Source organism: Suricata suricatta, chromosome 6, assembly GCF_006229205.1.
Source record: "Suricata suricatta isolate VVHF042 chromosome 6, meerkat_22Aug2017_6uvM2_HiC, whole genome shotgun sequence".
NCBI lineage: Eukaryota > Metazoa > Chordata > Mammalia > Carnivora > Herpestidae > Suricata > Suricata suricatta.
In genome coordinates, this window is record NC_043705.1 from 55209124 (window position 1) to 55224118 (window position 14995).

General features: G+C 36.5%; 1 protein-coding gene and 1 pseudogene across 5 annotated transcripts in view; both read right to left on the bottom strand.

Moving 5' to 3' along the window:
• The window catches only part of AP3B1 (adaptor related protein complex 3 subunit beta 1), a 245805-nt gene that overhangs the window by 177735 nt on the left and 53075 nt on the right, over positions 1-14995 (bottom strand). For all 5 annotated transcript variants that reach the window (XR_003909937.1, XR_003909938.1, XM_029942469.1 and 2 more), the window contains exons 4-6: positions 4193-4288; positions 3378-3538; positions 793-859 (exon numbers count right to left, since the gene is read on the bottom strand). Coding sequence is in view for 3 of the 5 variants with exons in the window: in XM_029942469.1 (XP_029798329.1) it covers positions 793-859; positions 3378-3538; positions 4193-4288 (324 nt within the window). In the remaining 2 variants the exon portion in view is untranslated. The remainder of the gene's footprint in view (positions 1-792; positions 860-3377; positions 3539-4192; positions 4289-14995) is intronic.
• On the bottom strand, positions 13333-13948 carry LOC115294008 (annotated as a pseudogene).

Genomic DNA, 14995 nt, shown 5'->3' on the forward strand with positions numbered 1-14995 from the left:
TACCAGATCCTTCAGAGGTCTGCTCACAGACCCCATGGGTCATCACCATCCCTAGATCCCACATCACTTCACACAAAGAATAGGAGTAGGGAAGGGAGAAGGAAGAGATACAAACATTCACAAAACACGACTCACATTAGCAAGTAAGCTCACTCTTACCAGAAATAAAACAGTCCTGCACAGATGAAAATGTTTAAAAATGTTTTTAAGTAGGCTCCGTGCCCAGCACAGAGCCCAAAGAGTATTTTTTTAAATATTTAAATTATTTAAAAATACACGTTCATAATAATAAAACATACTCCTCTAAAAGAGATATTTTTAGTATCTCTTTAACACTTCTTAATACTTCACTTTAAAACAATTATGTTTCCAGCTGATTCAGCCTTTAGAAATCCTAATTACTCATTGCTTGAAATAAAAACTTCGGCACTAAAACCAGTCAACAATATAGCCACAGATTAAAGAAAAGATTTTTGTTCCCAACTTGCTATTCTTCAGACTCTGGTGATGAAACGTATAACAAGAAAAACTTCTAAATGTAATACTTCTCTTTATAAAGTCATTTTTATTTTTCAAAGATTTTAATAAGCCCCATTAATATTTATATCATTTCCGAATCAGTAAGTATAATTATAGCATGGACCCTGCATGGGATTCGCTCTCTCCCTCTCTCTCCGCCCCTCACCCGCTTGCACACACAAACACACATGCTCTCTCTTTCAAAATAAATGAACTTAAAACACACACACAAACACACACACATTTTACTTTGATATAAAATGTATCACTTACTGTACTTTTATCCTTTAGAAGTTTTTCAATTACTTCAATTAACATTTCCTTCTGTTCTGGATCAAGGCTAAAACATAAAAAAGAACACACACATTAAATTTTCCCTCCTTAATTCTAATTTTAAATGAAGCTAATCATTTCAAGAATATTAAGAAATTTTCTTAAGGAGGAAGGAGACCAAGAATTATATGAAAATAGAAACAGAAAACAAATGTCAAATAAAATGGGATCTTTTTCTCCCAAATGTGCCCTAATCTTTTTCTTTAAAATTGCTCATATTGGGGTACCTGCATGGTCGAGTTTGTTAAGCTTCTGACTTTGGCTCAGGTCATGATCTCATGGTTCATGGGTTAGAGCCCAGCTCAGAGCCTGGAGCTACTTCAGATTCTGTGTCTCCCTCTCTCTCTCTGTCCCTTCCCCACTCATACTGTGTCTCTCTCTCTCTCAAAGATGAATAAACATTTTTAAAAAATTTATAAAGTTCCTTACATTAACTAAACCCAGATACTTATAACATTAAGAAATATCAAGTTCAGGGTTGCCTAGGTGGCTCAGTCGGTTAAGCCTCAGACTTCAGCTCATATCAAGATCTCACAGTTCATGAGTCTGAGCCCTGCATCAAGCTCTCTGCTGTCAGCTCAGAGGCTGCTTCAGAAACTTTGTCCCACTCTCTCTCTTCCCCTCCCCGATCAAGTTTTCTTTCTCTCTCTCCCTCAAAAATAAATAAACATTAAAAATACATAAATATCAAGTTCACTTCTATAAAACAGTTGGGAGGGGTGCCTGGGTGGTTCAGGTGGTTAAGTGTTCAACTTCGACTCAAATCATGATCTCACAGTTCATGGGTTCAAGCCGCGCATTGGGTTCTGTGCTGACAGCTAGCTCAGAGCCTGGAGCCTGTTTCAGATTCTGTTTCTCCCCCTCTCTCTGCTCCTCCCCCACTTGTGCTCTGTCCCAAAAATAAATAAACTATAAAAAAATTTTTCTTAAACAGTTGGAAAATCTTAAAAATATAATCACAAGTAGATAAAGTAAAAATTCATTTTTTAACCCAGGGAAAACGTTACTAGGACAGCAATTGTTTTTGACTATGGATATATTATGGTCAAAAACAAAAAGAGAGAATACCTAAATAAGATTTTTGTTTCATTTTAGTTCAGTAATAAACTAAATGCATTACAAAATCTGACATCTAAAATCAAAAACTATAAGCAAAGGCTTTTGTGTGTATATGTGTGTATACACACACACACACACACACACACACACAATTAGGAAATGCATCCTATTAGTAGCTCTAAGCTCTGAAATATTGATAACAATATAATTTCTCCCTAACATGTAATTCATATGCTGTCCATTTACTGAGAAGCTCAAGAATGAAAATACAATGGTAAATAAGACCATCTAGTAAAGAAAGTCCCAAACGTAAGCATACACATAACAGACATATGTATAAGGAATTACAGAAATAACAAGAGCACCACCAATGGAGGCAGGAGGGCTTCTTATAAAAGGTGACATCTCAGGGGCACCCTGAGTGGCTCAGTTGGTTAAGCGTCCGACTGTGGCTCAGATCATGATCTGAGTTGGTGGGCTTAAGCCCCGCATTGGGCTCTGTGCTGAATGCTTGCTCAGAGCCTGGAGCCTGCTTCATATTCTGTGTTTCCTTCTCTCTCTGACCCTCCTCGCTCATGCTGTGTCTCACTCTCTCAAAAACTAAATGTAAAAAAATTTTTTTTTATTTTAAAGTGAAATCTCAGATGAATCTTAACAATTTGACTTTAAAACTGAAGAAAGGAGAAAATTTTCCAGGGACAGGCTAAACAGATGGTAATAAGATAAAAACATTTTATACAGAGGACTAATAGCCTGTACTGAGCTACTAAATTTAGGCAAGGAGAATAAGGGTTGAGGCAGGAGAGAGAAAACGGGGCCCAGTGATGAACTTTTAACCCATCACAGTGAGCTTGGATCTTACTCTACAAGCATGTAAAAAGAAAAGATAATGAGTGATAACTTTGACAGTTACCTAAGAAAATGAGTTTTTACTTTTTACACTCTTATGTAAGTTTTTTGCTAACCATTATAATTATCTGAACAAACCTTTTAATTCTTTCAAATTCTAGCTCTGTTCTCCCTTCTCCAAGCAGTCTTTCCCCCATTTCATTACACCTTTACATTATGAAGTCCTTATATGGTCATCTCTGAGCCATGTCCTATGAAAATCATGGTTAGTGTAGGGCACCTGGGTGGCTCCGTGAGTTAAGCATCCAACTTCAGCTAAGGTCATGATTTCATGGTCTGTGAGTTCAAGCCCCACATTGGGCTCTGTACTGACATCTTGGACCCTGGAGCCTGTTTCAGATTCTGTGTCTCCCTTTCTCTCTCTCTCTTTCTCTCTCTCTCTCTTCCCCTCTCCCACTTATTCTCTGTCTCTCTCTCTCAAATATAAGAAAACATTTAAAAAATCATGGTTAGTATGCCTGTGTGTGTGTCTATCATATACTAATATCTTATTTATAGACTGCCCTTAATTGGTATTGGTTTTATTTTTTTCCATCAAAAATAAACAAAGCACCTACCTGTACAATTTCTGTATTGCATGGGCTGCATTCTTCCTAACATATGGTGATAAGTCAGCAGAAGCCTCCTTAATAGCAAGCATCATAATAGGTACAATAATTGGTACTCTAATACTTGACAGAACTCTCAAAGCACTTGCACGGATTAATTGATTTGAGTCCTAGAAAGAGGGCAGAAATATTCAACAAAATTTCAAGTTTAATATTTCAAAGACACAGCTCACATTGTACCCTGTGGGCACATATGACCCTGTGCCCACAGGGTACAATGTAACAACAGAAAAAAAGCTACTTAATTTAAAGAACCAACATATGGACAATAGATAAGGAAAAAGTTAAATGTTTATTTCTCTGAATAATGTTTTTTTTGCCTTATTTTTTTATTTATTTTATTTTATTTATAATTCTAGTTGATCATTCACTATTAGACAGTTTGGGTTTTTAGAGATTCACAATGATAAAGCGCTGCAGGTTATAAATTTTCTCTTTAAAAAGTTACATCCCCTCATTGTACACTTTCAACAACAAGGTATCATGATGAAAAGTTCTTGGGTGCAGGATAATGATTACACAGTACATAAAGGAACATGTAGAAATCGAAACACAGAAAGAAAAATCGAGTTGGTTATATATATTATTTCCTGAGGACACTGAACAGGCAATGTGAGAGGTCTTTCAACTCGTTCAAAACACTACTGCACCAATTAAGTGCAGTAATTACTGCACCAATTAAGTACTGCTCTACTTCTTTAAATAACCCACCTTCAACTTTGCACAAATCTTGTAGCTATTTGCTGGCTCACTGTATTATTTACCTTCAGAGCTCGCTGAAAAGTGCTTATGGATAGGAGTGCCAGATCCTGCTGTTCCTCAGCATACCGGACCAGGTAAACATACACTAATTTCTTGATCTGTTTCAAGACAAAAAAACAAAAAAAAACAAAAAAACCCACTTAATCCTAGCCAGAGTGATAATTAAAAATTCATTAGTTTGTATACCAAATCCATTCTCAATTTCCTCTGTAAAGTAAAATAACTGAACTTGGTGATAGCTTATATTGTGACATAAAGAGAACATACTGTAACATGATGAATGGTAACGGAAAATAATTGTGAAATAAGCATTTTAATAATCCAATCCATAACAGCAACACCTTATCAAGAATGTTGTTCTGTAACAACACTCTGAAAGGTCTTGATGATTAACTTATTTTAAGCTTATATAGTCCTTGCTTGCTGATCTAAGTCCTTTGGTCCTTAGATGAACTAATCTACTTTCCTTAAGATCTGCAGACCACTGGCCTTAAGGAGAGAAGGACTAGACTTTCTCAGAAGAAAAATCTTGACCATATTTGATGCCAGCAAGTCTGTTCAGGATCCTACTAACGTATTACCATTTCCCCTGGCACTACCTCCTCCTGCAGATTGTCCACCCCTACCCCCAAATCTCCACATCTTCCCCTTTAAAACCTTCTGGCTTTGCCTGGACAGGGAAGATGGTCTTTGGGACATTAGTCCACCATCTTACCAGGCTGCTAGCTTCCTGAATAAAATAACATTTCCTTTCCCACTGTCAGTGGTCTTTCTATTGATTTTCAAGCAGTGAGCAGCTGAACCTGAGTTCAGAACCAGTTCTCTGTCAGGTAACACTTTCTCTCGAAGGGAATAATATCCCTGAGCAAAACCCACGCAAGAATATTAAGAGGCGAGTGGGTAGCTCAGTTGAGCATCTGACTCTTGATTTTGGCTCAGGTCATGATATCAGTTTGTGGGATCGAGCCTCGTGTTGGGTTCTGAACTGACATCACAAAGTCTGCTATCCCTCCTCATCTTGTTCTCTATCTCTCAAAATAAATAAAAGTCCCTCTCTGCTATCTCTCCTCATCTTGTTCTCTATCTCTCAAAATAAATAAAAATAAACCCAAAAAAAAGAACATTCTCTAAAAAACATATTACATTATTAACTGAATTGTAAAAATATTTTCAAAATGAAGGATAAAAATACTAGAAAGAACTTGGGTTCTATCCTCTAGCTACACAGCATATGAACTTATGTTTCCTCATAAGTTCCCAACTCTGTTTGTATGGTAATATTCACATTCACATTTCAATATATGTTACATGATATTTTCAGCTCAGTAAGAATAAAGTATGACAATAATACCAATTTAATGTGATAAAAATTCCAAAAGACTCGCAGTGCCTTCTGACAACTGTTTTAAATTGCAATTTAATCAGTTAAATCTAAAACAGAATTATGATGAACAGAAAAATTAAATAAAAATTTAAAAATGCGTTGAAATTCATCAACTACATGCCTAAATTTGCCTATATCTTCCTTCTCAAATATCTTCAGATACCACTACCTGATTAATTTTTTTTATATATATGAGCAGAGTACAGACCTAAAAATTTATGGAATATTTAAAGAGCACAGGAAATTAGGGTAAGTACCTAGAAATAACGGGAATTGATGCTATAAAGGAAAAAGAGTACTACAACAGGCCATATTTTATGTCATACTAACCAATCTGAACTTCTTTAAAGACAACTACCATGGCCTTCCTTCACACTCCACTTTCCTTTGACACATCCTAGCTTTGTTTTGTTTTACGTAAGTTCTAGGCCCAACGTGGGGCTTGCACTTAAAACCCCAAGATCAATGGTCATGTGCTCTACCGACTAAGCCAGCCAGGCACCCCAACACAACGTAGTTTTGAGTTTCTTCACTATCCTGTTGGCTTTCTTCTAAACTCACTATAATTTGTCTATATTTCTTTCAGTGTAGAACCCCAAACTACAAATGAAGTTTAAGTAGAATAAGGTAAGGCTATGTTCCATTTAAGGTGCTTCCACTGATACAACTAAATCTTAAAAATAAAAATATACCTTTCCTACAAGTACACCAACTACATCAAGCCACAGTTGAGTAAATACCCTGGTGAGTTTTTCTCTTTTAAAAAGAAATCATGCTAAACACACCATTTTAAGTTGATACCAATCCATTCTTCTATACTATATAGATGGGTTATAGACAAAAATAACAAAAAATATCTCCAAATACTTTTCAGTGGTGAATGGATCAAAAAGTCCTAAAAACAAAACTAAAATCCTTAAAAAATTAAAACTCAGGGCCCAATGCAGTCCAAAATCTGCCCCAAAATTTCTTTCTTTTCAACCAGGTACTTAAGTTTCTGAGATTACAAAAGTGCCAAAAAACAATTAATACTTCCTAGTTGACTGATTTATAGCATTTTCAATATACCAAATCAACACACAGACGCATGTAAGTAAGATGCTTCCCAAATCCACCTCAGAATGAACATGGGGCTACTTAATACAGGAATCCTTCCTAATCACCTGTATATTCGCAGAACCTATCACACTGGCTGGTATGTAGTAAGAGTTCAATAATTAGCTGAATGAAACATCACTGCCCAGTGGTATACTGAAAAAAATTTAAGACTTTTCTCAATAGATTGCTATATCAGGTTATAATTCACCAAGTGGATGCCTAGAAAAAATACCAACACACTCTGAAGAAATGATGTGTATTAAGAAGACTGCCTCCAAAAGTTTTTAACTTGTGGGGTTTTGTTTTGCTTTGATAGAGCACAAGAGCGTGAGCTGGAGAGATGGGCAGAGGGAGGGGGGAGGAAATGAGAGAAAGAGAGAGAGAAAGAGAGAGAATGAATCTCAAGCAGGCTTCACTCCCAGCAGAGAGCCTGACACAAGGCTCAATCCCTTGACCTGAGCCAAAATCAAGAGGCGGACGTTCAACCGACTGAGCCACTCTGGCGTCCCTAACTTGTGAGACTTTTTAAAATTAATCATTTAAAATATTCTTTCTTCATATTCATTATATTCAGATCCAGTCTACAGTTCTCTGGGAAGTTTTGGAAGAAATGGGTTAGAGTCCACCCATCCCCCTAGCCTTCTGTGATTTACTTCTCAGCAACCAACACCTTTATGCACCAAGTTAACTGTACAGCCAACTTTTAAGGCTGAATTATGAACTCCAGAATACATCCAGGGGTTTATATTGGTGACACTGAAACATTCAGAACCACAGCTGAGCTAGCAGGCATTGCTGTAATTACTCACTATTGGAGAAGGACTTTTGTGCCTGTTATAGCAAAAAGCATAACAATATTAAATCACAGAAGGTTGCAAAACACCAAATTTGTTCTAGTTCTGTTATAAGAATCAATCAATATTGACCACAAGAGGCCTATACACTGACTGGCTGCAGGTGTGCAGAGAAAGCCTAGTTTCCCTGAAACCATTCTGTGAGCAGAAATGGGAGTACTTAACGCTCCGTGACTACACCATCCTCTGATCAGTTACCTCTATTCAATGTTACAACACTCCTTGCTGTAAAGCTAATCATAGCAGAGCCCCAGTAGGCTGGCAGAACACAGGCAGATCTGTTTAATTAGTTTATCAATACCAGTACATCAAACTTCATGAGTTATTGACTAAATCTTTGATTATTTTTGTACTATAACCACTGACTGCTTACTAGGTAACTTTTGGTATCATTTGACATCAAATGGAAGATGACGTACAGCTTAACTGTGTGTCTAAGGCAGCATGTACTTATAAAAATGAAATTTTGCACTTGATAGCAATGAAACCAGTCAATTCTCTAAATATAAATTTTAAGAAGCTTATGTCCATTTTCTCACATTAGAGGATTAAGTATGTTTCAAGAAACAAGGTAATTCAAGAACAAAAGAAACCGAAACACGCCAATAATTATATTTATAGTGACATTTTTGTTACAGAACATTAGGCAGAATACGAGAATCTGAGTGTAAAGGGAAGAGATGAACAAATAAAAAAGTTCTATTATCATAACTACCTGAACTGTACAAACAGCTTTGAATGAGAAATAATTAATACTGAATTTTCTGTTTATAAGAAGACTAAAAGTCCAGGGGGGAACGAGTTAATTTACTACTGATTTCTAAGGACTTGCTCATTTCTACCCATCTCTGAGTAATTAAAAAAAAAAAGTTCTATCAATGCCAGATACTTTCCAAAGAATAGCTAGTACTAGATGTGGATAAGGGGCCAAAGTCACTAAGGGAGAGGAAGAGGAAAGAAGCATCAAACAGGAAGGATGGCTCTAAAAAGGGGAATGGTCTAAGATAGGTTCTAAAGCCAAGCCACATAGCTTTGGCTTCTGACTCGGAAACATGACCTTGACCTGACAATTTAACCTCTCTGTTACCTTGTCCTCATATATAAAATACAGGAATTGACAGAATCAACCTCACAGAGCTATTTGTGAGGATAAAATGAGTTGGTACATGTAAGGTACTAACAACCTTGCACAGAAAGCATCTTTTAAACATCAGCAATCAGTGTTGCTTCTGAGAGACCCTATTCCTAAAACACTAACAGCTTTTACCTGTATCTCACAATTTTTCTAAATCAAATCTCAATTTTTTTCAGATACCTGCACTTATATCAAATTAGAAATTCAGAAGCATGACCATAATATACTCAAAGAGAGTTTAACTCTTGATATTATCAATGCAGAATTACATAGAGCAACAAGCACATAAATATTGCTTTAAAAATATCTATTCAATTAATAACAAGTCGAATTTGCAAAAACTAGATTACATACAGCCTATATTCCTCCCATTAATGGGGCTCTTAGAAAGAATGGTTTATCAAATTCATTTAAGTCCAATATTAAATTGCTTTGATTTTAATTTACCCGAGTCAGTCAAATTGATTTTACAATAGCTAATCATTCTGTAGAAAAATTTCACCTATTCAAAATATATAATGTGTTTATTATCTAATAAAAAAGTTAAGTATTGCTGAATAAGTTTCTAAAAATGGGTTTAAAGTATGTATGTTTAAAACCCTATAATGGAGAGGTGGGTGGCTCAGTTGGTTAAGTGGCCGACTTTGGCTCATGTTTTGATGTCACGGTTCATGAGTTGGAGCCCCACGTTGTACTCTGTGCTAACAGTCCAAAGCCTGGAGCCTGCTTCAGATTCTGTGTCTCCCTCTCTCTCTGCCCCTCCCCCACTCATGTTCTGTCTCTCTGCCTCTCAATACTGAATAAAACTTTTTTTAAAACCCTATAATATTTTTAATAAAGTTAAAATGGTGATGGGAAAATAATTTTATATATGTAAATCTGTACGCTAGAAATGTATAAAATATACTTCACTTTTACTTTCTAGATTTTTAATATGTAAATACAAGATTATTTAAACTAACTTACCCTATATGAGAAAAAACTATTTAAACTACTAATTCACTTTATATCAGAGACTTAGTAACACCAATTCACTGTCATAGTGTTAAAACAATATCTAAGAGTCCACTTCACATTAATCTTTTATTTGTATTATAAACAGTTGAAGTGTGACCTAGCTAATCTTACTGCTCTACTTAAAAAATTCTAGCATCATTCTCATCATGATTATTTTATTCACTTATTCTTTCCTATACCTAAGCAATCGTTTCATTTTTTAAAATGCCTTGTTTTTAAAACTAAAAATAGGCACGCCTGGGTGGCTCAGTCAGTTGAGCATCCAGCTTTAGCTCAGGTCATGATCTCATGATTTGTGGGTTTGAGCCCCGTGTAGGGCTCTGTGCTGACAGCCAGTTCAGAGCCTGGAGCCTGCTTCAGAATTCTGTATCTCCCTCTCTCTCTGACCCTCCCCAGCTCGAGCTGTCTCCCTCTGTCTCTCATAAATAAATAAATGTAAAAAATTTTTTTTTAAATTAAAACTAAAAATAGTTAAGCACTGACTATAAAGTTGCTAATGATACATAGCTCACTCAGTATATTCTGGCCATAAAGCACTATAAGACACTGATATAAAAGTCTGGTATAGATCCTGGAAAAGATGAGAATTTTCCAGCAGGTCACTACTTACAAATTGAAAATTGCACACAGAAAGTAGGGAAAACTGAGACTAATGTTTCATTTGATCAATAATATTCCATGTATTTTTAAGGCTTTAGAAACAGTTACAAATTCTGATGAAGCTATAATTTAATAATAAATGAGAGACCTGATTTACACTCCTGCCTTAACCAAGCAGAAGATCAGGGGCAGGAAATGTAACAATAGTTTTCATAAGCAGGACAACCAGCAGCATAGTGCTGTGAACCCAGAGAGGGAAAAGTCACGCTGAGTACTACCACTAAGCATAAGTCTACCACCACAGAAGATTCACTGTGCTGAGGAGACAAGAGATCAAAGTTCCATGGCCAAGGTTGCTAGAATCTGCAAAGCAAAAAAAACAAACAGGAGGAAACTTTACAGAGACAGTGAGCAGGAGAGGGAGAGAGCACACACGCTAGAGAGGACCACCACCCACCAAGTCTAAATGAAGCACTGACATGCACAAGAATGAATGAAATGAAACTACCTGAGGCCAGACTAATCAATCAATAACACCAAAAACAAACACAAGAGAAAATACACATAAGAGATCTTAAAGATTATAAAGAATGAGGAGAAGTTCATGCTTCTACCAGCCAGAGAGAAAATGTTTCATAAATATATGGATTGTTGAGTAGAATCCCAAGAAGGGCATCACTTTTAGGAGTGGGATTAAATTAATCTAAACTAAAACTATTTCTGTATTCCCCAATAAAGCTTAAATGTAATGCTTTAAAAGAAATCAAATGATTCCATCTAACTGCGTGATTCAAAAAGCCCAACAAAATTTTTTCTGGATTTACAACAAAATCCAGAAACCAACCACATAAATTTCATAACATTCAGCATCCAATTAATTTAAAAATTAGGGAAATATGAATCATAACCATAAGAAAAATCAATCTATAGAAAAAGACTCAAAGTGACAGAAGTGACAGAAGCAGCAGAGAAGCACCTGTCTGGCTCAGTCAGTAGAGCATGTGACTCTTGATCTTGGGGTTACTTAAAAATAAAATCTTTAAAAAAAGTAGCAGAAAGACTTTATAGTAACTATTATAAATATGCTCCATATGCCCAAGAAAGTAGACAAAAATATGACTATGTTGAGAGGAGCATCTCAAGATATATAAGTGACCAAATGAGAGGCCCCTGGGTGGCTCAGTCAGTTAAGCATCAACTCTGCCTCAGGTAATGATCTTGTGATCCCGAAGTTCGAGCCCCACATTGGCTTTGTACTGACAGCTCAGAGTCTGGAGCCTGCTTTGGATTCTGTGTCTCCCTGTCTCTCTTTGTCCCACCCCAGCCTGTGCTCTGTCTCTGTCTTTCTAAAACAAATAAATGTTAAAAAAAATTTTTTTTAATGACCCAATGAAACATCTAGAGATTAAACCATAACAGGTGATGTGATCAATACACTGAAAGAGATTAACGAGTTAGACACAACAAAAGGTAAGGTCAGTTAACTTACGTATACAGAAATAGAAACTATCAAAATGAAGCACAGAGAGAAAAGACTAGGAAAAAACTGACCATGGTATCAGTGACCTGTAGTACAACATCAATCAGTCTATATGTGTACCAGAAATGCTAAGAGAGAGAGGAGAGAAAATATATTTTTCTTTTTTTTTTTTTTAAATGTTTTATTTATTTTTGATACAGAGAGAGACAGAACATGAGAGGGGGAGGGGCAGAGAGAGAAGCAGACACAGAATCCAAAGCAGGCTCCAGGCTCTGAGCCAGCTGTCAGCACAGAGCCCGATGCGGGGCTCGAACCCACGAATGTGAGATCTGACCTAGGCCGAAGCCGGAGGCTTAACCGACTGAGCCACCCAGGCGCCCTGAGAAAATATATTTTTGAAAAAGTAATGCTGAAATTTCTCAAAATTTTAAGAAAACTAGAAGCACACATATGTAAGATGCTCAATAAACTTGAAGCAGAATAAACATGAAAAAAAATGTCAAGGTATATCATAATAAAATTTAAAACAAGTACAAGAAAGAAAAATCTCAAAACCAACAAGAGATAAGACAGACACACTGGACGCAATGAATCAGAGATTAATGACAGTAAACTTGCAGGGCAGAAAACAATGAAATATTTTTTAAATACCAACAAAAAAGACTATAAACCTAGAACTTTTTATTTTACTAGGTATTTTCAAACTGTAGGCAAAATAAAGACTTTTTAAAATACAAGCTGGATGGGGCACCTGGGAGGCTCAGTCAGTTGAGTATCCAACTTCGGCTCAGGTCATGATCTCATGATTCATGGGTTCGAGCCCTGTGTTAGGCTCTGTGCTGACAGGTAGCTCAGAGCCTGGAGCCTGCTTCAGATTCTGTGTCTCCTTCTCTCTCTGCCCTTCCCCTGTTCACGCTCTGTCTCTCTCTGTCTCTCAAAAATGAATAAATGTAAAAAACCCCTTTTTTTAAATAAATAAAATAAAATAAAGCTGGAAGAATTCATTACTAGCAAAATGAAAGAGATGTTAAAGTCCTAGTCATAAGGAAAACAATACCAACATACCAATACCAAATATGACATTTGGACCTATACAAAAGAATGAAGAGGGCTATAAATGGTAAATATGAGAAAACACATGAAAGAATTGGGGGGAGGGAGGAGCTCATTTTTATTTTTTATTTAAAATAATTGTATTTATTTAGGAATGTTCAGAATGTCAACAAAACAGCTGCAACTTTTTTGCAATTACAGAGTAGTACTAAGATAACAAAACAATTATTTCGTATAAGCTGCATCAGACAATGAAGATGAAAAACTCCCATCCCCATATATAATTAACTTGTGCTCTGCCCTAACAAGAACCTATTTTAAATGTCCACGCCAATTTACAAACTCCACACTGTACCGCACAAGGTTGGTGGCTATTTAAAATACCACCAGGACAGGGCTAAAGACACATTTGGTAGTATGTTAAGTGTACAAAAAAGACACTGTACAGCTTAAAAACAAATCTTACAGAGCCTTACATTCCAATGTTTTTCTTTAAAAGGAGTGAGTTGTATAAAGTGGGTTCAATGCTTTATAGACCAGGGGGAAAAAACTGCACTAAAACCAACATATTCATCTTCATCATTGTCTTCTTCATCTTCCTCATCTTCCTCCTCTTTCTACCTTTTCTTGCTTTGTTTACAGCCCTGACAACTCCCATTTTTGCCACATCAGGGTATATAGCATTAACCTTCTCAGAGGTTTTCTTCAGCCTAGCAGTCTTCTTTTCATAAGGCTGCTTGTCATTGGCAGCGGCGTTATTCCACACCTCTCCCAGTCTCCCTGCAACATCACCAATGGATTGTTGGGCAATACTCAGAACAAAACAAGAAAAAGGCCGAAGGAGGCCTCTTGAGCGCACTGGCATCCTTGAACTTCTTTTTTGTTTCCCCTTAGGAGGGATATCAGTTCTCATTTCTCTTTCAAAATGGGCCTTGTCTTTGCCATGTCTTCAAACTTTCCTTTCTCTTTAGCAGATGTGGCCTTCTACCTCTCTGAGCACTTCTTAGAAAACTCTGAGAAGTTGTTTGTAGCAACTGGGTGCTACCTCTTGCACACCTCTCGGCAACTTTGCTGAAAGAATGCATATGATGACATTTTGCTTCTTAGCTTCTTAGGATCTCCTTTGAGGCAGTTCATTTTTAAAACTCTTTAACAGATAAGTAAACTGGTGATTTTGGAATGAAATTGTTCCAGAACAATCTCCCTCAGAAAACCAAAAAAAAAAACTGGACATAATACTAAAGCACTGTGGCCCCTGGTGGTAAAAGAGCAGCAGAGTCTGGGTAAAAATATATGCTCAAAGGTGACAAGAAAGAGTAAATTCCCCATTCCCTTGGCTTTCTGATGAGGCCAACTGAATACTGGATGAAGTCCAATGGAGGCACTGATGGAAAAACCAGTCTCTCTGGCTGAAGGTACCAATATATTGAACCTACAAAAATCATGGCCACTAAGAAAGTAGGGGAATCCCAGAAGGGAAACAGTTGGAGACGGGCTCCTCAAAGAGTCTCTACCCACATCTCTGACTAACTCCTGAATCATGCAAGCAGAGAGTAGACTCAAAGTAGTTTAGCAGAAGACAGAAAATATGAAATGAGATTGAAGCTGCTGCTTAAGAAAGAGAGTTTGCAATTTGAACTCGTCAAGATAGTCACCTTCAAAAATACTACCTGTGGAATAAAAATAAAATACAAAATCTCCATGATTTAATATAATGTCAAGAACAGAACTCAAAATTACCCAATGTAAGAGAAACTAAAGAAATGGAACACACAGACACACACACACACACACACACACACACACACACACGAAAACATAAGAAAATCAACCTAATGTAAGTTTGAGATAAACACACTATTGGAACTAGCAGATGATTTTAGAGCTGCTATTTACACTTATTCTTAATGAGGTAAAAGAAAATGTACTCTCAATTATGAAGAATAAAGCATATCTCAGCAAAGAAAAAGAAAGAATAAGAGACAAGCTGAGATTCTAAAATGAAAAAAAAAAAACCCAAAAAACGTTCACTGAATGTACTCAACAACCAAATGGAGATGGCAGAAGAATGAGAAAGTGAACCTGAAAAAAGATGGACAAAACTCCAGTGGGAAGAACATAAGGAGATATAAGAAAACCAACAAAACTTCATGCACTTCAAACAATATACATGTTGTTGCTTAC